At 39.4% G+C, this 23,301-nt stretch overlaps 1 protein-coding gene and 1 long non-coding RNA gene across 7 annotated transcripts in view; one reads left to right on the top strand and one right to left on the bottom strand.

Annotated features, from left to right (window-relative positions):
- The window catches only part of ENPP4 (ectonucleotide pyrophosphatase/phosphodiesterase 4), a 32,408-nt gene extending 9,309 nt beyond the window's left edge, over positions 1–23,099 (bottom strand). The window contains exons 1-5 of one of the 6 annotated variants that reach the window (XM_045844167.1): positions 22,990–23,091; positions 20,621–20,815; positions 6,528–7,380; positions 5,731–5,901; positions 440–3,767 (exon numbers count right to left, since the gene is read on the bottom strand). In XM_045844167.1, the coding sequence (XP_045700123.1) occupies positions 3,403–3,767; positions 5,731–5,901; positions 6,528–7,347 (1,356 nt within the window). In that variant the 5' untranslated portion in view covers positions 7,348–7,380; positions 20,621–20,815; positions 22,990–23,091 and the 3' untranslated portion in view covers positions 440–3,402. Of the gene's footprint in view, positions 1–439; positions 3,768–5,730; positions 5,902–6,527; positions 7,381–14,599; positions 14,749–14,854; positions 15,172–15,202; positions 15,312–20,620; positions 20,816–22,989 lie in introns of those variants that run through there. The other 5 variants (XM_045844170.1, XM_045844169.1, XM_045844165.1 and 2 more) reach the window with 5 other exon arrangements.
- On the top strand, positions 15,195–16,547 carry LOC123822207. Its single transcript, XR_006786236.1, has 3 exons — positions 15,195–15,324; positions 15,416–15,487; positions 16,267–16,547. It is a non-coding gene; the product is annotated as an uncharacterized LOC123822207 (long non-coding RNA).
- Positions 23,100–23,301: the final 202 nt, after the last annotated feature.

Here is a 23,301-nt window from a genome sequence, read left to right as displayed (position 1 = left end):
TAGACATTAAATATTTAACCGCTATGTACAAAACACAATTAAATACTATACCCCCCACTTAACCCTAGTGTTTTCCAATCAGCTTTTTCAAACTTCTTCCTTTCTACTGTAATCCAGTAAATTATAGTTCTGAAGCTCTACAAAATTTATATTGGCTTTCTTTCCAATAATGTACTTATGTTGGATTATATATTTATACACTGTTTTAAATGTTATACATTTAATCCTGGTTAAAAAAATCTGTAGTGACTGCTTATGTGGACTTTTGTAGTATTACCAAGTCATGTCAAAATCTGTCACAGTATGTATATAATGCAAGCTGACAAATTAAAAATATTATCAATGATGTTGCATTCCATATTTAGTATTACAGTAAAATGTCTTGACAGATTTTATTCAGATAAATTTTAAAATCATAAACAAAGTCATGAACTATGAATTCAAACAATATAATCAAAATATGTTTTATTTTAACTTTAAGGCACCACATACAAATTTTTTAAAGCACACTCATGTCATTTTATTTACACACTAGTTTAAGAATTGACAATAAATAGGCTATTTCTATCTCTGTCCTTCATTTGCAGCTTTATGTATTAACAATGAAGTAAAACCCTCCAAATAAATGAAATTAAATGAAATCACCCTTAAAGCTTATCAGATATGTGCTAAAGAAGGAGAAACACAAGAACAATTAGAAGGCATTTTAATCCAAAAATGTATCCATAAATTCTTAGACCAAGCTTAATGGAACAATAACACAAAGCCTATGTTAAGCATTGAAATAATTACCAGAATAACTTGCACAAAAGTGAAAGCAGCAGAACTGTTCTTGTTTTATAAGTAAATGTACTTATTCTGAATTCATTCACTGAATTAGTAAAAAATACTTAATAAAAAGCATTCTTATTACCTTTGTGTATTGTTGTCATAAGCAGTTAAATGTCATAAACAGCCGAATACTTTCTACAACCCAGAAAACATAGCAGCATATTTGTCAATTATATAACAAAATATAGCAACATCTTAAGGTAAAAGGCCAGTTTTACTAAAAGATTTTCTCAGTGCATTAAAGGGTCACTGGCTTTAACAGTGATAATGCTTTATACAAATGAGTTAACACAAAGTTCGATGTGACAATATATAAACATCTCTTTGATTAAATAAATTCTATTCTTCTCCCATGTGTATATATGTATATGTGTGTGTGTGTGTGTGTGTGTGTGTGTATATATATATATATACAGATATGTAGACTTACAATTTTAAAGTTAATATTTTGAGAATGAAAGGCAAGACAAATAGGTAAGTGTCTTTTGTTCAAAGGTTAAGACACATACAGGGCATCCATTCCTATTCTATCCTAGATAAAATCTACTCGCAGACTGGATGCCACATACAGATCTCTGAAAGTCATAACCACCAATCGAGCTAATACAGTCACTAAAACTCACATGATTCCAAGGACCAAACTCTATTCAAAGAATGTAAAATAACCTGCTACTATTTTTAAAATGTCCACAGCTTTAAAAGTGACTGTTCTATCCTTTGTTGTTGTTTTTTAATGGTAATTGAAGTAGAAAAGAAAATTTCTATTATTTCATTCAGATCAACTATTAGCTTTTAGGATAACTTTTATGTGAGGAAAAAAAATCAGAAATAAAATTTGTAAAAAAGCAAAATTAGCCCTACTGGTTTATTTCATTTATTTACTATGCTGTTCTTAATACAGTTAACTTATGACCAATAACAGCATGAATTATTTATGCAGGATGTGGAAATGCTTCTCCAGAATCCCAAATACTATAGGCACTAAATACCAGGATCAGGAAATTAGCAGAGACCAAATAGGGTAAGTTATATACTTGATGATTGGCACCATTGTTCTTAATCATCACAGATAATCAATATTTAACTGGGCTGCATAAATACTGTAGATTATTTTTGTGTCTGCCAAACAATTGCCTAGTTTATTTAATATTGTCAAAACTTTAAAGATCACACTATTAATATCAATACCTTGCCTCAGGTCCTAACAAATTGTTCTTTAACCCAATTTTTCCTCTGATAGATAAAATCTAGCCTGCCACAACTTTCCTTCATATTAATTTTGATTATTAAAAGGTACCAACTTGCACTCAAACTAGGAAACGTTAGCCAGTGTTGAGTTTATTCTACCACTTAATATAAGAATAATGTAAAAGAGCAAAAGATACTAAATTCCATTTTAAATATAACTACTCTATTGTCCAGAGAGTAAGGCATAAAAGTCCCAAAGATTAACTTAAAAATCTCTCTTCCTTATTCTGACCCAATCAACACAAGATCTGTAATCAGGTCATAAATTTTTCTGTAGCACTTAGATACCTCTGATTATAATAATCATCATGAGAAGTTAAAGATGGTAACAAGTATGAATGAATTTTAAAAATTCTGGTTTGAACCTGTGAGTTAGAAGAAGGTAAACAAGTATGGACTGAAAACAGAACCGTTCCCGATAGCTGTGTTCCATGGGAATGTGGAAGCCTACCTACGGTCAAGTCCATCTCTGAGCACCTTCTATAGGTCACATGAAGTCTGCACTCCCATACATGCTAACACACTTGTGCACACATACAAATAACTTACACAAAGGCATTAAGCACAGAGAAATGCACTTTTCTCTATTTTCATAATTTCTTATTAGCAATAATCTTCAAAAGATAAAACTTTCAAGATTTCAATAGCTTAAGGGTCTTAACAAAGACACAAAGGTGAAGACAGAGGCCTTGTATCACGTTGTCTTTGTTAGTTTTTTTATAATAGCTACTCTTAAAATAATATCTTCATATGTGTAATCTTTTCTGCCTGGTTAACTGATTTTATTAACCATCACAGAGAATTTCCTAACTCAAGGGTTTACTTGGGATACAAACTCTATTAAAGGTAAATATAAAAATATAGGAAACTTTTCCTCCCTGATACACAAATTCCACTAATTACAAGATTCCATTGTTCGATTTACAGATATAAAAATTTATTAGAAAAGCATGCCTACTAAATTTTAGTATTCTTTCATCTAAAAATGTGTCAAGTTTTCATTGAAAAAAGAAAAAAGGCAGTATTCTTCTTTACAAATGTTTCTAATTAGAGAAATAGTGTTAATTAATGATTTACTAGCAATTTTTGCCATGGTCAGGTTTTGGGTTGGGTGTATTTTTTGTTTGGTTGGTTGCTTTTTGTTTGTTTGTTTTGGTAGTAGCTAATGCACCAAAAGAAGGCACAAAGGAAACAAAATAATTTTAGTGTGCTTGGTATAAATTCTTTGTCTTTCCAAGTATACTTTTTCATAGTTATAATACCTTGGGTGTATCCTTGGTTTTAGGACTAAGCAAAGACACTTTGTATAAGCTCCAGTACATGTTACTCAATTAAAGGATCATCATCATCTTCTTGTAGCTGAAGTCGGGAAAATGGCCGTGGGACAGATAGTCTATTCTGCATGATTATGAAGAGGCATGTTAGAGTGGTTAAGATCAAGAGTGCACCAATAACAATTCCAATGGCCTCTGGGAGTTTAATGCACCACTGGTCAACTAACAAACACTTAGTGTGACCAAAGGTTCCATTATTGGGATGTGGTTTCAATCCCAGGATGTGGCACATCATTGGATAAATATCCACACTGTCAACTGTGCTGTGTTTGTAGCCTTTGTGAAATGCAGGACCGTGGGCAGCCAGAAATGGATGCATACTAGGCAAAGAATTATCATAACCATGGTCACCTACTGAAAAAGAACAAAATGATGTTAGCAAATAAGGTTAATCTTTCTATTACAAAATAAGTTGCTTTAAGTGTAAAATACTAGTCTTGCCAGTGTAATTCCCATCCATTAGAATTCTGATTAGTTGGACCAGTTGGGGGCCAGAAAGAAAATTTTCTATTTTTTCCAACTCAGCCATGTCCCTTTTTCATACACATACCCCTTTCCCCAACTGGTCATGGTCTCAGGCTTTAAAACTATTTCTCAATTTTAGGTACTTATTTTTCAGTCCTAGACCCACTTATTTCACCTGTTAATCTCCAGCAGTGTTTACCAAAGCCCACGGTAAACAGCACCAGTGATAAAAAGTGTGGTACGGGTAAAGTCCTGAATAACTAGGGAGAGCAGGAATGAGTTAAAACCAGTCAATGGTGAAGAAGTACTGTAAATCTGCAGACTTACCTTTAACAACTGCTCCTGTGATAAGAATATAGTACTGGTTTATTGACGGTTAATGAACACTCAACACCTGGAGGGCCTGGTAACTGCCAATGTCACAGATAGCATCCTTGTACTACTGAATGTGAAGTCTACCCACATGACTCCAGCCCAAATGTGATGGTCCCTAATATAACTCCAATACCAGATTCTCAAATTTTAGCTTTATTTTAACAAATATTGCCTTTTAATGTACACCACTTGCATTTAATAAGCTCCCATTTTCATATGAAGTACAGGGACTGAGTGAAGTCCAGTGGTTGTTTTATTATTCTTTAATTGTATATTTAAAATATTTCATAAGGAAAATACATATGACCAATATAATAAAAAGGAGAATATAATACTATACATATATAGATATTATGACTTCAATTCAAGTATATGTAATAGAAAAAAAAAGATTAGAAGGGGGAAAAACTCCCACAATTAACATTTGTCTGCACCTCTGTACTGAGGGATTATGGATAATTTTTGTTCTCTTTCTAAACTTTTCTGTATTTTCTAAGTTTTCAATAATGGGAATATGAATAAATATAAATAATATGTAATTCCATTGACCCTTAGTCTTCTTGCCTGATGCTTCTGAATTGCTATAGATCGGGGATCTGCAAACAATAGTTCCCAGCCAAATTCAGCCTTCCGCCTGCTTTTGTAAACAAAATTTCACTGGAACACTTCATGTCCATTTATTTACACATACTGTCTATGGCTGCTGTCCCACTATAAAGGAAGAGCTGAGTAGCTCAGACAGAGACAAGATGTTCCACAAAGTCTAAAATATGTATTTACTATCTGGCTTTTTACAGAAAGTTTTCTGATCCCTGCCATCAACTACAAAATCAAATTTAAAAAAAAGTATTCAAATTGAATGTAACATTAAATAAGCTTATTTCAGGGAAGACCTATAACTCTCCCCTACACATTTCCTCAATTTTAGGAAAGATTTTGATACATCTATTTTGTTTACCTAGTAGATTTTTGTTTGTTTACTTTCTCGTTCCTGCCCTATGTTCTAAACAGCTGCATTCAGGCAAATGGTTTCATCATTGGGGAAAGACTTAGGGTTACTTGGACAAATTTTTTTAACATAAAAAAGTAAAGAGAAATTTGAACTAATACCTCCCTGTTTACTTTGTCCTTTACTTTCCTTTTATTTCTTTATTTCCTTATTTCTCTTTCATTGCCTAACAAATCATGAGAAGCAATCTTGAAAGTTACTGAAAGTAACTGCAGTTTTGGTAAAAAAGTAAAACTACACCTTCACCCTTAAAGTCACCCAACCTTCTAATGTAAGGGTGAAATTGTGGTTACTCTGAATTGCTATGAAATAAAAACCTGAAAACTGAATGAAGACCTCACAATTATCTAGTTGAAAACTGAACTAATTATACTGTCAACATCTTTAAATCAAAGTTCTTTGTTAACTGAACAATGTTATGTATGATTTATTCCTAGGACACGAGAAATATCCTACATTAATACTTACATTTTGGTGATGATTTATTTAGCACAATTGTCCAGCCTTCATCAGCAACCAAAATAACAGGCTGAATTCGATCATTATGTTGGTAATGAAACCTTGCAGGAATGTCTTCTTTGAGATAAACATTCATGTGAAAGCTACAGTTTTTTAGTTTGTTATAAACTTCTGTTCTATCTGAAGCAAAAGGAAATAGTAAAGAAAAAAGTCATGGTTGATTGATAAGGAAAAGGTACTTCTACCTAGAATAACTGGAAAAAATACTGAACAATATCACCTACTGAGTCACTTTTAATTCTTATACAACAGAGCAATAATAATCATGTGACAGTGTTGACAGGCATGCATGCACACACACACACACTTTCTTCAAAACATTCATATAGCTTTTTTCATTTTGTTATTATTCCTGATGGACTTTTTATACAAAGAGGACAATTCTCACAGCTACCATCTTCCTAAGTAAATATTAACTAATTACATAGTACTACTGATCACTAATTTGAAGATCAGTAAACAAAGGGTATATGTCACACAAAAATTCAAGATGTTTTTAAGAGTAAAAATGTCTTTGTTTATGTGAATAATTATATATATCAAAAAGCAAAGAAATAATCATTCTGAACTTAAACCTTTAGCTAATTGCTTAAAAACTTGTAGAGGAAAAACATAAAATCCCATTCTGATTAAGTGTAAGAATATATGGTCCTGAACTGCAAAAGCCAGAGCTTCATTCTTTTACAAATCCTTGCTTCTCAATCCATTGCCCCATTAGACTATCTCTTGGTTAAAAGTTTACTTACTTCTTTTGGGAAGTATTGCAGCAACTGGAGACAAATCTATAAGAGTGTAGTCTGAGCGACTGATGCAGAGATCCAAGTTTATCAGTCTGTCCTTAGAACACTGGGTCATCCCATGATCACTTGTAATGATCACATTAAGATTTTCCCACAATCCTAACATCTTGAGTCTGTAGACTAAATTACCAATAAGGTCATCTATTTCTTTCAAGACTCTGCTCATGTTTCCTCTATCTTCGGGTCCATATTTATGTCCACTTGCATCTGGTTCTTCCCAATAGAGTGCTGCAAAAGTAACTGGTGGATTTGAATTGCTCAGCCACATGGTAATATTATTCAGTCTGTCCAGAAATGACACTGAGGAGCTATAATTCATATAATAGGAAGGTGTAGTATTGTGAATGGGTATATCAGTACCAGGCCACATAGCAGCAGCACTTGATCTGTTTTCCTGAAGCTCATTGGTCACCCAAATAGGTACTGCCTCATTCCACCAAAAAGGATCCTTGTTCAAGTCAGAAAAATGTTTCTTTGTGGTTACATCATACATGGCATTAGCTACAATGCCATGGCTTTCTTCATACAAGCCTGTCACAATACTGTAGTGGTTTGGAAATGTTTTTGTGATGAAAACATTTTTAACATGCTCTACCATGACACCTTCTTTGATAAAATTCTGAAGATGAGGAAATTCATAGTTCTGTAAATAGTCAGCTCTGAAGCCATCGAAGGATACCAGTAGTAACTTTGGTGGAAAACTATAAGAGTTACCTCTACAAGCAGTCATAAGTCCAGAAAATAAAAGTATTCCTAATAACTTCATATTGAACGTGTTGAAGGAGAGCAGTCAGGGTTCCTAAAACATAAAAACACAATGCATAAATAGTAACGCTATTTGAATTGGATTAGGTTTCAAAACTTTAACCATCAAGAGAAGAGAACCAACATTTACAAGCTTTTTCTATACCAGCTTTACCTCTATCAACTTAAAAGTTAAATAACGCCATTTACTGAAAGACAACTGAATAAAGCTGAAATTGGAAAAACTAAAAATTGTATTTACTTGTCCAGTTTCCTACTTATATACGCCCTGCCCCAGCCTTCATGCTCTGAAGGGGGAATTGGACCATTCCTATAATCCATATAATACTTGTGTCTGGCAACCTTGCTTGTCTGCAATTAGACATTTAGAAATTATCCTAAAAGCTTAATGAAAACAGATAAACAAAAATTATTATTTTTTTTTACAAAATGAAAATAATGCTGAGCTTTCAGAAGTTCCAAGGCGGGAGATCATTTTCTAGCTTAATGGCTAACAAAGGTGGTAGAAATTCTGCCGCATTGCCTCACCACCAGCTCTTGTTGAAAACTATTGGCATACAAAAGGAGTAAGAAATAAATATATAAATTATATGAGAGAAAGGTGCCACCTCAATCTGTACCTCCCCATGGTTGACAGACAGATAAAGCCTACAGGGACTTGGATGCCACAGTAACTTCTGAAGAAATCCAACAGCTGTTGAAATGAGTTGAATTACCACATCCCTCTTAGATATCATTCTACTTAATAACCCAGGCTCAGAGCTCTCCCTGATTTTTCATTCTTTTTAAACAATCCATGAGTTACAAACAGCTTTCCCCTAATAAATCTTGCTGCCTTCAGACTCTCTCTTCTTTGGGCCCTAAGGTAAAAAGGATATGTGATTTAGGTAGAATGCTTCACTATAGGTTGGCAGGATACCTCCTCCATCATAACAATGCAAGAGCAGCAAAGAGTGGTGAGCTAACAGGTTTGAGAGTTGGAGGTGAAGGGAGTTGCAGTCTCTCCGAGTTACAAGAGGTAGGGTCATTCATTGAAAGGGAATAGGGTGGTATAAGGGTTGGAGATTTGATGAATACAAAGAAATGGCCAATGTGGAGAATGGGAGAGAGTACAAGGAAACAGCAGGATTTGTGGTCAATGTTGAGAGCAGGTGCCATGAATTTTTATAGTAACACTGTTGACAGGTCTTCTCTAGCAATTTCCTGGCTCAGGCATGAACAAAACAGGTGGCTGAACACACCTGGGGCTTCAGATTCTGCCAGAAACTGAAGTTTGATGAAGGAAGCTGAAGTTGATATTAATCTGAAGAATGGGATTTGGGCAGCAGCATTTAAACTGGAATTAATATAGTTGCAAGTAGAGAGGTTTTTAGACTACAGGCTCTGATGAAGTCAAAGAACCAGTGTTTTAAAAGTACCTTTCAGTGAACATTGCTAGGATGTGGGTTGTAGTCAGAGTGAAGTGAATGAATTCACTATGTCAGTATAAGAAGACTTGAGGTATGGCCATGGGGATATGCCCCTGGAGGTCCCAGGCATAAACAGGAGTGAAATAACAGGTAGATTAAGTTCACAAGTCATTTATTGAGTGCTGTTTTTTTTCCCAACTACTCTGCAATTACTTGAAGGCAGAAACTTTTTTTTCAAACATGCTACCCATATGATCTGTGTATGTAGTCATTCAAATACTTACTGATTGAAGCTATGACCCTCTAAAACCCAGGGAATTAAGATTTTGAAGATCAAAGGCACACAGAGTAGTGTTTGTGAAGATCTTTGGGTCTGGAAAATCTCTAGCATCTTTTAAAAAATATTTTATTTATTTGTTTGTTTGTTTGTTTGTTTATTTTAGAGAGAGGGGAAGGGAAGGAGAGAGGGAGAAAAAACAAGAATATGTAGCTGCCTCTCACACACCCCCTACTGGGAACCTTGCCTTCAACCCAGGCATGTGCCCTGACTGGGAATCAAACTAGTGACTCTTGGGTTCACAGGCCAGCACTCAATCCACTGAGCCATACCAGTCAGTCCTGGAAAATCTAGCATGTTAGCCTGAGATGGGCTGTCTTCTGAGTGTAGTACATGGATCACCTGTTGTTGTTGCCATCCAAGAAACCAAAACCAGTATAGAATAACAAAAACCACCTCTCCATAGAAAACAGTAACAATTCTAAATATAAGAGACATACTTTGCCCAGGCTTTTCAACAGTTTCACACATCTCAGCAATTTCAGCTATCAAGAATCTAGATAGCAGTCCTTTAAGCAGTCCAAAAAGTTCTTTATTTAATGCCCTGACTCTTGCCCCGAGTCACCCTTCTACTTTCCCAACCAATCCCACTGCACAAACTACTCTGCTGCCAGGTCAAATCTGATTTATGGCAAACTGAATACATTCTCTGCACCTCCAAACCTTCTCCCTTTCCTGAGTTCCCTAATATCTTAAAACAGCTCACCATTCTCTGAGTCACACAGAGATGTCCTGAGTATATCATCAGTTGCCAGTCTAGTCAACTCTATTTTCATATCATCTATTACAGCAATGATTTTCAGCCTTTTTCATCTCATGGCATACATACTAATTATTAAAATTCTACACCACACCAAAAATATATTATATTTTTCCCAATCTCACAAACATAGGTATAATTTTTATTCATTCACATAGGATGGCTATTGTTGTGTTGGCTGTTACTGTTTTTTATTAGACAATTTAAGGGAAAAGAGGTCAGTGCCCCTGACTAAATAGTCAGATGTGGCATGTTTTAAAAATTCTTGTGGCACACCAGTTGAAAATCACTGTACTACAGTAGTGTAGATACACAAATCACTGAGTGGACCTTGCTAAAAGCACAACTGTCTAGTCTCCACAACTAGAAAATTGTGATTCAGTCAGTCTAGAGTCTGGGCCAGGAACCTGCATTTTTAACAGCTATCCATTCTTTTCCATCCTTGCTGCTGCCCTTAAAGTCTTCACTATTTCCTGTCTGGGACACTTCTGCCTCTTAACTGACCTTCCTACCTCAATCACCTTCCTCTTTCTCACCCAGCATCTGCTCCCAACTTACCGTAATCTTTCCGGGCATAGCTCTGTTCATGATGTTCCCCTAATTTAAAAACAATGTTCAAAGTGTCCCCCAAGATGTCAGCCTGACATTCAGGTCCCTCCATTACTCAGGCCCAACCCACATGCAAATTACTATAAAATAGTTAAAGAAATAATTGCCAGCCTTAATTTCCATTTATCATACTTCACTGTCACAATCTGTTTGAAATGAATTACAAAAACATGTAAAGACAATAATCATTTATCTAAGTGACTTACAGGTGACCTATAAAAGCTGTATCTGTCCATCATAGTGGGTGTGAAGTGACATTTCATTGTGGTTTTAATTTGCATTTGCCTGATGAATAATATGTTGCACATTTTTTCGTGTGCTTATTTGCCATCTATATATCTTAGGAGAAGTGTGTTTTAGAATTCCTTCTTCATATTTTAATTGGCTTATTTGACTTTTTATTATTGAATTGTTACAGTTTTTTATATATTCCAGAAACAAATTCCTTATCAGATATATGATTTGCAAATATTTTCTTCCATTCTGTGGATTGTCTTTTTTTTTCATGGTATCCTCTGAAACACAAGAGTATTTAATTTCAAGGAAGTTAATTTTTTTGTAACTCATGTTTTTGGTGCTGTATCTAAGAAGACTTTGTATAACCTTTTGTGACAGCATGGTTGGAACTGGAGACTATTATGCTAAGTGAAATAAGCCAGTTGGTGAAAGACAAATGCCATATGATCTCACATATAAGAAGAATCTAATGAACAAAATAAACTAATGAGCAAAATAGAACCAAAGACATGGAAACATGGAACAGACTGACAACTGTCAGAGGGGAGGGGTGTGAGGGATAATGGTGGAAAGAAGGGGAAGGGATGAGTCAAAAAACATGTGTGAATGACCCATGGACATGGACAATGGTGTGGAGATCGACTGTGGGGGTGGCAGGTGGGATGGGCAGAGGAGAGCAAAGGGGGAAAATTAGGACAACTGTAACATAACAATGATAATAAAAAAGATAGTAACAAATGTTGGGAAAATACAGAGAAACTGGAACTTTTATATACTCCTAGTAAAAATGTAAAATGGTACAACCACTTAGATGCCCCCTACTTTGCTGGCCTCACTCCCAGGTCTCTCCATCTTAATGTTCATGTATCCCCACCCCAGCCCAGCAGCCTGCAGTCCAACTGCACCTTACACTGGGGAGTGACCAAGCAGATGTGGAACGTGGCAGGGCACCTCTCACGCCAGGACCTCCACAGAGCAGGGAGAATAAACAGGTTCCATTCTTCCCAGCTCCAACTCCAGTCACTACCTGTGGCTTCCTAGAGTGTCATACTGAGAAAACATACATGGCCCCAACCTGGCAAGAAATCTCACCATGGTGGACTAGTGATGTCTTGGGCTAGGGAGTGGCAGGACTGGAAGGCATGTCACCTAGCTGCCATGCCTGGAGGTCCTGCAGACTCTGGAGCAGCACCCTCCAGGGGAACCCTCGTAAGCAGTTACCACATGATCTGGTAATTCTACTACTAGGCACATGCCCAAGAGAAATTAAAACATTATGTCCACACTAAAACTTGTACACAAACACTCACAGCAGCATTATTCCTAAAAGCCAAGAAGTAAAAACAATTCAAATGCCCATCAAGTGAATGGATAAATAAAATGTGGCATATCACACAATGGAATATTACTTGGAAATAAAAAAGAATGTAGTACTAATATATGCTACAACTTGGCTAAACCTTAAAACCTTGCTAAGTGAAAGAAGGCAGTCACAAAAGATCACTTATTGTAATTCCATTTAGATAACATGCCTAGAATAGACAAAACTATAGAAATGTAAAGTATATTAGTAGCTGCCTCGAGCACAGTGTTGGGGAGAAATGAGGGACAAATGCCAATGGGTAGGTTTCTTTTTGAGTGATAAAAATGTTCTCAAATTGGTTGCGGTGATGTTGCACAATTCTGTAATATTTTACATTTTAAATGAGTGAATTGGATAGTATGTGAATTACATCTCAATAAAACAATTACATATATAACAGAAGAAAATGAAATTATAATCTTAAAAGCATCTGAAAATGCCCTGCCACAACAGGAAACATCTTTGAAGTCTCATTTTCCCTCAAAAGTTATGTGAAATTTGTAGTTCACAATACAGACTTGGGTGTTTTAATATAAAAATATCTTATACTACTTCCCATATGCAAAACAACAAACAAAAACCAGCATCTGCTCCTCTCTCTCATGAAATACATGTAAATCAAAATCTTTCTTCCCCAAATCTTGAGTGAAAAGGATCTTCATTGTGCACGGGCTGTTTATCCTGAGGCTAGCAATCCCTTAGTACACTGCTAGGATCCAGGTGCCCCAGTCCTTGTCCCCAGGACTAGAAGCACAGGCAACGGGGAAAGATTATAGGCTCTGAAACCATAAGGATCCCAGAACTTGAGCCCATGCTTACCAGATGGGCAGTCTTAGACAGATCTAACTCTTACCGGTTTCAGTTTCCTTGTGTGTAAAATGGGGATGCATAAAGTGTTATAGAACAGACCATCAAATTTTGTTTCCCTTTATCTATTCTAGTTACAAGCTGTTATGTTGCAAAAAAGTCTGTGCCATGAAAGGCAGGTGATATTAGTGTGAAACTATAAAATAACTAGAAATAATTTAGTCTAATACCGGTTTACATATGATGAAGCTGAAGGTCAGTGGTTGCCCAAGCTCAGAAGACAGTGAGTAGCTTTATTGTGCCCTTACCAATTTCATGTCCTCTACAAGTTTACAAGTCTAGTAATAATCTCCAAACTATTAACAGAACTTTTCCTGCCAGGACATCTTTCATTAGCAGTGCCTGTATCTAGGTCTACCACATACTGTTTCACTCTAACAGGCAGTGTTAAAATATAAACAAAACAACAGTGAGTTCTCAAATAGTTTTCTAGATATAAAAATCACTAATTGTTATATTAGAAAACATTTGGAGACATTCTGTAATTTTTTCAAGGCAAAAAATAAAAAAAAGAAGGGAAAAGAAAGCAGACTTATCTAGACGATATCCAAATATCCCCAACAGTACCTACTACTAGTAGGTAGTCTTCTTCAATTGAGGAGACAAAACACACTCTGCCTCGCCTGGGACAACTTTCGTACCTGGATGGAATGCCTGTCAGGCCATTCTCACCGGCACTCTTAGCCCATGTGAAGCCGGGAGAGTCTAACTGTTACAGGATGTGGTAAAAGATATTTGTCACCATCAGTGTGCCATCTGCTCCACAACACAAAAGCTTTATTCTCAGCACTTCGCAAATACTATTTGTAATGAAACTCCCATACGGCTTTAAAGTCTATGCACACAGATAACATAGATGGTTTCCTTTACATTATTATGTTATTATCTTACTATACGAAGAGGAAAACAGTAACTACTCTCTAAAAGACTTTCTCAGGCTTCTTCAGGATTCTCCAATTTTCCAGAGCGCAGAAAACTGTCTACCAATTATCTTCAAAAAGGCTACAGTTATGTTACTTTCTACATAATAGAATACTCCCCATATACTCCTTGTGCTTTCAACAAAATTTCTCCCAAATATTTTGTAGCTAATTTAAGAGAAAGGAGGAGATAGTTTATGTATATTAAATTTCCTGGAACAAACTCTGGGAAAAGGAGGAGAGAAAAGAAAATCATAATATTAAAATGATTAGACGACTTCCTACATAGTATTGTTCTTGGCAAGATGTCAAGGCCCGGTCCACCAAACGACTCGGTGATTCAGCAAAACCCTCCGGAGTCCGCCGCGTCTGCGAGCCCGACCCTCGCTGGGCGACGGAACGCCGTCACCGCGCAGGGCTGCTGCGCCCCGAAGGGAAGCGTTGTTTGTCAAGTGCCTGACGAACAGTAGTCCGGCCTTTAAAAAAGCACTTAAGGTATTACTTTCAAGGTCCGGCTTTGTAGGAAATTCGTTTTTAAATGGGATTATAGAATTACCATGACCTCGAATCTAATTCTCAGACAGGTGCACGTCAACGCCCGTGACAGCGTTTCTTTAGAATCAAACGCCCGCCCCGCCGGCCTGCTCGCCCTCCTCACCTTCGCCCACCTCGGTCTCCCCGCGGCCTCCAGCCAACCTCCCTCTCCTCACCCCTCAGGCCACAGCCCTCCGCAACCCCACCCCTAACCCACCTGCTAAACTGTCGTCTCACTCCCCACCTCCCGCGCCTCCGCCGCGACGTCCGTGCCCGCCAGGTCCTTTTGAGGACGTCGCCCCCGGCGTCCCAGGACGTGGTGGCGGGGGTCGGGGGCACTGTCGTGAGGGGGAGGAAGGGGGACGAGGAGTAAGGGGCTGTTTCTCACCACCTGTACTTTTAAAAGCCCCCAGTGGACTGACACGGGTGGCATTTCCCTCCAGGACACTGCACGCGGTTGGCTCACACTCACCCGCCGCCACCTCCTCTTTCCAGGGCACGCAACCGGCGCTCGCGTAACGCGGCGCTCGCGGGTCCGGGGGGCGAGGGAGACTTGAAGGGACCAGGGCGAGACGCAGCTCTTCCTGAGGCGCCTGCGCAATAACGGGCGCCCCTACAGCGGTTGACAACCCCAACCTCCCGGAATCTACCCGGCCTGGGGCGCTTCAGAGAGTGCGCAGCTGCCCCGAAGGCGACTGCGGAACAGGCTTGGAGCCGGCGGGACGCCGCGGGCGGTGGAGTCTGAGACCTGTCCTCGGATTGGATGCCGGGGCCGCCTAAAATGTAACTCTCTTTCCGATTGGTTAAGTTCAGGTACAACCTGGCGACAGCAGCTCCGGTAGAGTCCAACTGGGCTTAAGGAAGGAGATTCGTTCCTCTCTTCTCCCAGGCCCCTTTCATATCATCCTAGGGCTGAATGCCCTTCGGGGGACCTGAAACAAAGTAAGTCCTGGAATGGCCCTGGCTATTGCCCAGTCCCCGCCTACTTCCACGCCCACTCTTCCCCCTAGTTAATGTACACCCTGCGGTTTAGGTGTCCCCAGGGAAAACGACTTTGGAGTCACCAGGACCTAGCATAAATCTGGAGCAGCTTCAACCAGTCCCGGTGAGCTTGAATAAATACGGTGTGGTTCCATCACAGCATTATCTGTTTGTCTTACTGTGCAGGTGAGCACCTTTACACGGAAAGTGCTGAGGCAGTTTTCAAGCAAAATTACAAGAAACACCTAAACACAGCCCTTACAGTAGCCCTTACAGTACAATAATCGGTATCAGCAAAGAAACGGGCATCTCTTTTGACAGTTGCATAGGGGATTGTGCTCATCCCTTTAACTAGAAATTTAGTCAATCGTGGTAACTTTAAGCTTACTAATAGAAAGAGAAATTACCAAACAGAAGTAAATTTATTTGTTAACACTTTGGTTACCCAGGTACACTTGGCATACAGCAGACAGAATCGTTTTTCTCTTTGCATCTGCAGTGCCAAACACAGAACCTGGCATAGAAAAAGTACTTACTAAATGATTATTGAATTTAATGAAATGTTTTAAGGTGCTCTGGATTTATTATCCCCACTGTTAAAATGCAAACTCCAAGAGGATATTTTCTTTCCTGTTCATTACTGTAGCTCCAGCAGGTGCTTTAAAATGTACAATTAAATGGATTAAGAATATTAGTCATATCCCTGGCCCATAGCTCAACTGGTTAGAGCATCAGCCTAATATGCCAAAGTTGTAAGTTGGATGCCTGGTCAGGACACTTATAAGAAACAACCAATAAATGCATAAATAAGTGGAACAACAAACTGATGTTTCTCTCCCCCTTCTTCTCTCTCTCTCTCTCTCCCTTCTTTCTCACCCGGTTTTTCATGCATTCTCTCCATAGTGACCATGCAGGTCTAGCAGCCCATGTGGACTCTAAATGCAGGCTCCAAGAGGGAGCCTGGGTGCAGCAGTGCAGCCAGGAACAGCACTAAGTTACCTGGATGGGAACTGAGACTGCTTAGCAGCCACCTGCAGGCTTCAAAGGACTAAGCTTTAGTATGAAACAGAAACCTGGACACTGGCATTTGTTTTGACCTTTGCTGAAGATGCATTTGGACTATTTCCATGGCAGGCCGAACAGAAATGTGATACAGAGAAACCATTTGTTTCCACCCAAATAAATCTTGCCACACCACAACTTCCTACACATGAGTCTGTGAAATGCTTTTGTTGCGATCCTGTGAACGAACGCGATTTCCACCGGCAGCAGGAGCAATAGTTTAAATCTGTCATTTATAAATGAACGTCTTATCACAGAGCCAACTAACTTGGCTAACTTTACAAAACTAAAGTAGAAATACAGTCTTCACCTTCATGCCAATGTCAGATTTTCCAACGGCATGTTAGATGAGGCAGTTCCCCAACCCCCAGCTCCATAATGCCCCCCCATTATCTAGACTTAAGATTTAGCATTTATTCATTAGCATAAACTACTTCTAAAATTTTACCCTGTTTTCAAAATCAAAGACAGCTCTTTATACAGTTATTTCTCTTTTAAACTCCTAATTATGCTGATGGAAATGGGTCAAAAGTTAGAAGTTACAGGAAAAAATTCTAAGAGCAAGAGCCACACCCTGCCCAATTCCTGTCCACTGCCCAGCTCTGATTAAACAACAAAACTGAAACTAGTAAACTGAATTTGAAATCATTGGGAGAGTATTTTGAGTTTCACTTTTTAATATACATTAGATATTAGTTCAATGCAAAAACATCAAAGAGGTTTTATCTTAAATATAACAGGGAAGTCTTACCGAACCCAACAAGTGGGGGCGGGGGTTCCTACGGCTCGCCACCTACCAGGCAAATCTCCAAAGACAGAGTTCAGTAGAAAAGACAAGAATCTTTCATTTAATAATGTAATAAAAATAAGGGGAAAGAAAAAGTCAGACCATGCATAAAAAATAGCTCTTTAAATATTTGTCATTATAACTCCTACATACCTTCACGAACTGAAAATAAGAAATCTATTTACAGTGCTGACTATTATCACCATGGTGTTTGGAAACAATGGCAATTTTTCACCTGATCTCCATAGAGGAGCCCATCTCCTCTAAGACACCCAAAGAAAAATCACCCTGACACCGTCTATTCTAGCTCAGTTCAAGGTTGCACCAGGAACCCAAGGGTATCATAAACATAGGTGGCTTAGCTGGTCTCCATTCGCTGTCCAGCCCCAGGCATCTTTCCCAGTCTGTGCCCCCAGGCCTCTGCTCACAGGCCTGCCCTGGCCACCACTTGCAAGCCCACAGGTGACTGTTGGCATGCCCTCACCAGGGGAGGGAAAACAACCAACTGACTTCATGCTTTCCAGCGTGCTCCATTCACAGGTCCTCTCCCAGCATCCCATGTGCTCTAAAAGCCAGTGGAAGTGCCCCGCTTTCGAGCCAGTGAGGGCCAGTGTTGGCCATGTGTGCCTTTGCCCCTCTTCTGGCCACCATGTTCAGCAAGGGGACAAACACTCCAGTCATACATGCTCTGTACAAGCTCCTTTCTCTGGTACCACCCCCACCCGCCCCTTTACAGGGAGGACAAGCCACTTCTTCATTTTTTTTTATAACTGGCAATTTGCACATCTTTTTTAAAAAAATAGATTTTATTTATTTTTAGAGAGAGAGGAAGGGAGGGAGAAAGAGAGGGAAAGAAACATCAAAGTGTGGTTGCCTCTCACATGTCCCCCCTACTGGGGACCTGGCCCGCAACCCAGGCATGTGCTCTGACTGGGAATCCAACCAGTGACCCTTTGGTTTGCAGGCTGGCACTCAGTCCACTGAGCCACACCAGCCGGGGCAGGACAAGCCACTTCTAACCTTCAATTTCACCTTGGGGTTTTCTCCCTGCCTCCTGCCTTCTCTTGGTGATTAGGTCTGACCTCTCTGTTACAGGAGGGCCTTAGAAATCATAGTACTTTAGTGATTTTGAAAGTTTATTTAACTAAAACTCTTCATCCTTTACATTTTCAGCAAGGTTGCATTTAAATAATCTCAATCAAGATTGTAAACTGTTTTTAAATGCTCCTATAAAGAGTGGTTCTGTAACATTCATCACAAACTATTTAGTGTTAGACATTCTTCACTCTAAAGAATTTTTTCAAGTATTTAATAAAGTAGTGCAAGAGACAGTATAAATTCTTTTGAAACTTTTCTATGTGGAAGGCAATGGGCTCAATTTTTCAAAAGGTACAAAAATAAGTAAGATTCTGTCCCTGTCCTCAACGTGCCTCCAGTCTAGACAGCCGAATGGAGAGGGATATGATTCTCTTGCTTTAGCCTGCCTAGAATTCATTTCCTCATCTTTTGATGATCCCTCAGGAAACCATTCCATTTTCACCCTTAGTCATTGTGTTATTGAACAAAAAATGGGAATTTGTGTGCCACCACAAAAGCTAAACTTGCGAGGCAGTTGCTGCTGTACAAGGAAAGAGGTTTTACTCAGATGCTGTATGATCTGGGAGAATGGTGGACTGTGTGTCTCAAAGCTCATGTCCTTTACAAAACCAGGACAAAGTACAACTTTCCTCAGCAATACTGAAACAAAAGCCAGGGACCAGAGGTCTTGCTCTATTTTAAAGTACTGGACTATCCTTTGGAGCACCCAGGTGGCTGCTAAGTTATCCCTGTAGCTTAGCTTGTTCCTGGCTACTGTCCATTTTAGGCTTGCACATGCTGATTATGGATTATGCAGCTGCTGGGGCCACGAGGTTGCACAAACGCACCAGCTTTGGCATTACCAGGTGGGTGACAGAGCAAGAGGGGCTCCCTCCTGGAGGCCACGAGCCACATGACTCATGGAGAGGACAGGTCAGTGCACCATCTGAGTGTAGGTCCCAAGCAGTGAACTGTGGGCAAGAGTTTCTTTGTCCTCCTGAGACAAAGGCATAATCTTACCTATCTCTGGGGCTAGAGGGTCTTGCTATTTAACAAAGGTAAGAGGTAAGGCTCAAGGAATGAAGGGGAAGCCTTTTTATGAGAGAGAATGATTTTACAAAGTCCAGATCAGTTGACTGTCCCTAGGAAGTGGAATATTCGATGTCTAAAGGATGGCATTGCTGAACAAGTGGGCACCCTTGTTGTATTCTAGAGGTAAAAAACTTGACAAGAGGTTAACAGACATAGTCCAAGAATGAGGAGAACTACAGCAACTAAAGGTCATGCCACACCTGTCTGAAGCCTTTTGTCCACCATACTTAACTCAAATTAGGCTGAAGGGAATATTCTAAGATTCTTCCCCCCCCACCAAAGAATTGTGGGCCTTTTCTATCTGAACCATTAAGGCAGAAAAAGAAAGTAGTTTTAAATAAGCTGATAGACTGCTCCATATTTCACAGTTCAACCCTCTAGTCCCGACAAGTCAATCCTGCCAAACCATAGAGTCTCATTTCAGGAGAAGGCAATACAGATGAGCTTTTTAAGTAAGGCCTATTGTGTAAACAAGCAACCAGGTTAAATAAGGTCATAAACATGCATCCTATGAAAACAGAAAGAAGAATACAAAGGTTTATGAGCCCAGCAAATCATAACCCAGTCTCTGAGCCTGTAAGACTGTCAGTTCAGAAGATGTCCAATAGCAAGGCTTTTGCTGGAATAAAATTAAGCAGTGACAATTTGACAAATTCTTCTTGTCTGTAATTTGAGCATCTCTGGTGATGTCATCAGGTGCCAAGGTAAAGTCTGTATGGCACAAACAGATGCAGTCCTAAAAAAAAGTTTAGTTTCCAATAATTACCAGTCCAAACGGGAGAGAAAAAAAATGAAACATTAGCTTGAAGAGTTGAAGGCAACTAGGAGAATTCAGGAACCAGTTCAGCTTCCAAGTGAAAACAAAACTTTGAAGACAGTAAGCTGTATTAGAGTCCAATATCCATAGTTAGGCATTGTGATTTTCATTGAAACAATTTTTCTCCCTAAAATCATCCTCATTGTCATCAAAGAGACTGCATTAAGTACAGTTTTAATTTGGCCTGATTATTTGCATAAACAAAACAAGAATAGCAATTCACTACATAGGCTCTTTACACAAGGAATTTTTAGACTGAATTTTAGTCAGCTTTGGCATAGAAGCCAAGCCACACACCTGCCATAAGGCTTTGCCTGCAATACCTAAAGGTTTGGGTAAATTCCTCAAGCTCTTGAGGTTTCCCAACATGTGTTGAGGTTCCTTCCTTGCCATCTTTCAGGAAAGCTCCCATGGTTCCTTACCTGGAAACACTTCCATGAACCAGGTGACCCAGCCACTTTGTATCAGGCTATTTCCACAATGGACTTTCATTAGCTTCTAAAGTCAATCTCAATTCCTCAAGTCTTTCTTGTGACTTCCAGAGTCTAGGCATATCTCTTTTCGACATGACATCCCAGTCACAGTCTTGGTTACTAAAAGCATGATTGGAAATTGATCTATGGAGAGAAATGTACTGTCATGACTCACCTACTAAAAATTGCCAAATTCTGAGGGCTCAGGTAGGGAGAAAATGTATAAAGCAAAAGTGAAAATCCTTGTCCTTTTAGCAGTGAAAAGGACCAAACTCCAACTGTGTATTAGATAGCTAAAGGTAGGCAATTAGCATTCCTTAGATTAGCAAATACATTCCATAAATTCTAGAAACATAGGCTTTTTGATTGGCAAGTACTCACACTTTTGAGAGGCATACTTTCATGAGACAGGTATTATAAAGCAAAACTCAATGATTTAAAAAGTTACAGGTGAAAGAAGTTAAATTGGTATGCTCAGATGGCCAAGGCTTTTGGTCTTGATAAAATCTAGGAGACCATACTTTTGCATATCAAAGGCAGACTTTGCTTTCACAAAGCCAAATACTGATAAGTCCTTTCCTTGAGAAATCCAGAGTCTCCGGGGAGAGAAAACCATTTCATCCTCATAAGAGAGGGAGATATGGGTGCTGAGGGAAGTCAGAGCATCCTTTGTGCTTCCTAGCTCCCTGTCACACACCAAAAACCAGGGATGGCCAGTGTACCCACACTGTTTCTAAGAAAATGGCAGCCTGCCTTAATTTCCCTTTTTCTGGGCGTGGTAAACTTTAAAGGCTATATCCACCAGCTAGGAGAGATTCATTCCCAACACACCGTCTAAACATTGGAGTTTCCTTCTGATATCTGGGGCATTTTGCTCAATAAAAGTGAGTTGTCCTGCCCCAGATAGGTATGCTCCCTGGCCAAATTGGGTGCCCTGCTGGGTCTTTGAGGGGAAAACCATTCCTTCTAGCAATAGGGGTGGTGAGAGCAGAAATCTTCCTGTTGCTACTCCTGTGTCCACTGGGTTCAGGGCATTAAAGAGACTCATTTCTTCATTGTCCTTTATCTTATTCCCAGTGAGAGGTTTTGAAGCCACCTTCCTTTCTCTACATCATTAGGTGGTTCCCTTTCTTTGCAGAACCCTTATTGTGTAAGGATATACAAAGTCTGTCCAGAAAAGTCCAGCCATTGTTAATATAATGAGAACAGTTTATGCAACATAGGTGTAACCTGGCAGCCAAGGGGAGTAGAATGGAATGCAGATGCATGAACGGTGACAACTTCACTGTACTAGTCAGTAGGAGCTGTAGATGCCATTGAGTGAACATGTGTACTGTGTGGCTGTCACACTCAAAGTGATTGAGTGAGTTGAACAATGAACAAATCTGCATCAAAGTTTGGTTTAAGCTTGAACATTCCCCTGTGGAAACTACTCAGATGATTCAGAAAGCTGCAGCCATGGGCACCTGGTGATTGGCAGCTTCATCACAACAATGCACCCACTCATGCATCACCACGTGTCATGCAGAATTTTTTTGGTGAAACATCAAATCACCCAGGTGACTCAGCCCCACTACAGCCTAGATTTGGCAGCCTGTGACTTCTGGCTTTTCCCAAAACTAAAATCACCTTTGACAGGGAAGATATTTCAGACCATTGATGAGATTCAGGGAAATACAACAGGGCAGCTGATGGCAACTGGGAGAACTGCATTAGGTCCCAAGGTGCCTACTTTGAAGGGGACTGAGGTGTCATTGTCCTATGTCCAATGTTTCTTGTACCTTCTATTTTCTTAATAAATATATCTATATTTCATATTACATGGCTGATACCTTCTGGACAGACTTCATAAATTACTGGATATAAAGGATTTTATTCCATTTCCCTACCATTGCCAAAAAAAATTTAATTGCATGATGGCGCAGTAATTTAGGGAACCATTTCGGGGTCCTTTCCCCCTCTAGTCTAAAGTATACTAAAGCCAAGCAGTGTTACAGTAGAAAACCAGTTCCTTCTAAGACATTGCATAATAGCTGTACACAGGCCAAACTGCCAAACTTTGGCCCAAGCTGGGCTCCCATTCACATGAAAGTACAAATCCAAAACCATAATCATAACAAGGCCCCACGTAAAGAGGGAACATATAAACAAAACTTGAATCCATATTTCCGTTATTCCAAATGAGTGCTCACAAGCAAGTTTTTAGTGCCTTATCTGCCTGCCAGCTGGTACCACAAATGGTCGAACTGGATTGAAATGATGCAACGCTAAAGCAGCAGGAATAGAGGATTGCTGGTGTGCTTGCCAGTTTGACTTACCCAGCCTTGGAGCCCATCTTGTCCCCAGACCCATTTTCTTTCACCAGCTGGGCAAACAGGAGTGCTGGGAAATTCCCCCAGCCTGGAAAATCCCCACAGTCCTGCTCTCAAGGTCTGCCTGCCACAGGAAGCTGGACCTGAGCCCAAGAACTCTGGGACTAACTGACGTCACACAGTTACATCCGGGTCATCAAAACTGTTACTGAACTAAAAAGGGGAGTTTGTCTGCCTGTCACCACGAAAGCCAAGCTTGTGAGGCAGTTGCTAGTGATAAAGGAAAGAGGTTTCATTCAGATGCTGCATGACCTGGGA

This window comes from Phyllostomus hastatus, unplaced genomic scaffold (assembly GCF_019186645.2).
Source record: "Phyllostomus hastatus isolate PE091 unplaced genomic scaffold, TTU_PhHast_1.1 phas_contig_40, whole genome shotgun sequence".
Classification (NCBI taxonomy): domain Eukaryota; kingdom Metazoa; phylum Chordata; class Mammalia; order Chiroptera; family Phyllostomidae; genus Phyllostomus; species Phyllostomus hastatus.
Note: the sequence above shows the minus strand (reverse complement) of the source record. Positions and strands in the feature narration are given on the sequence as shown.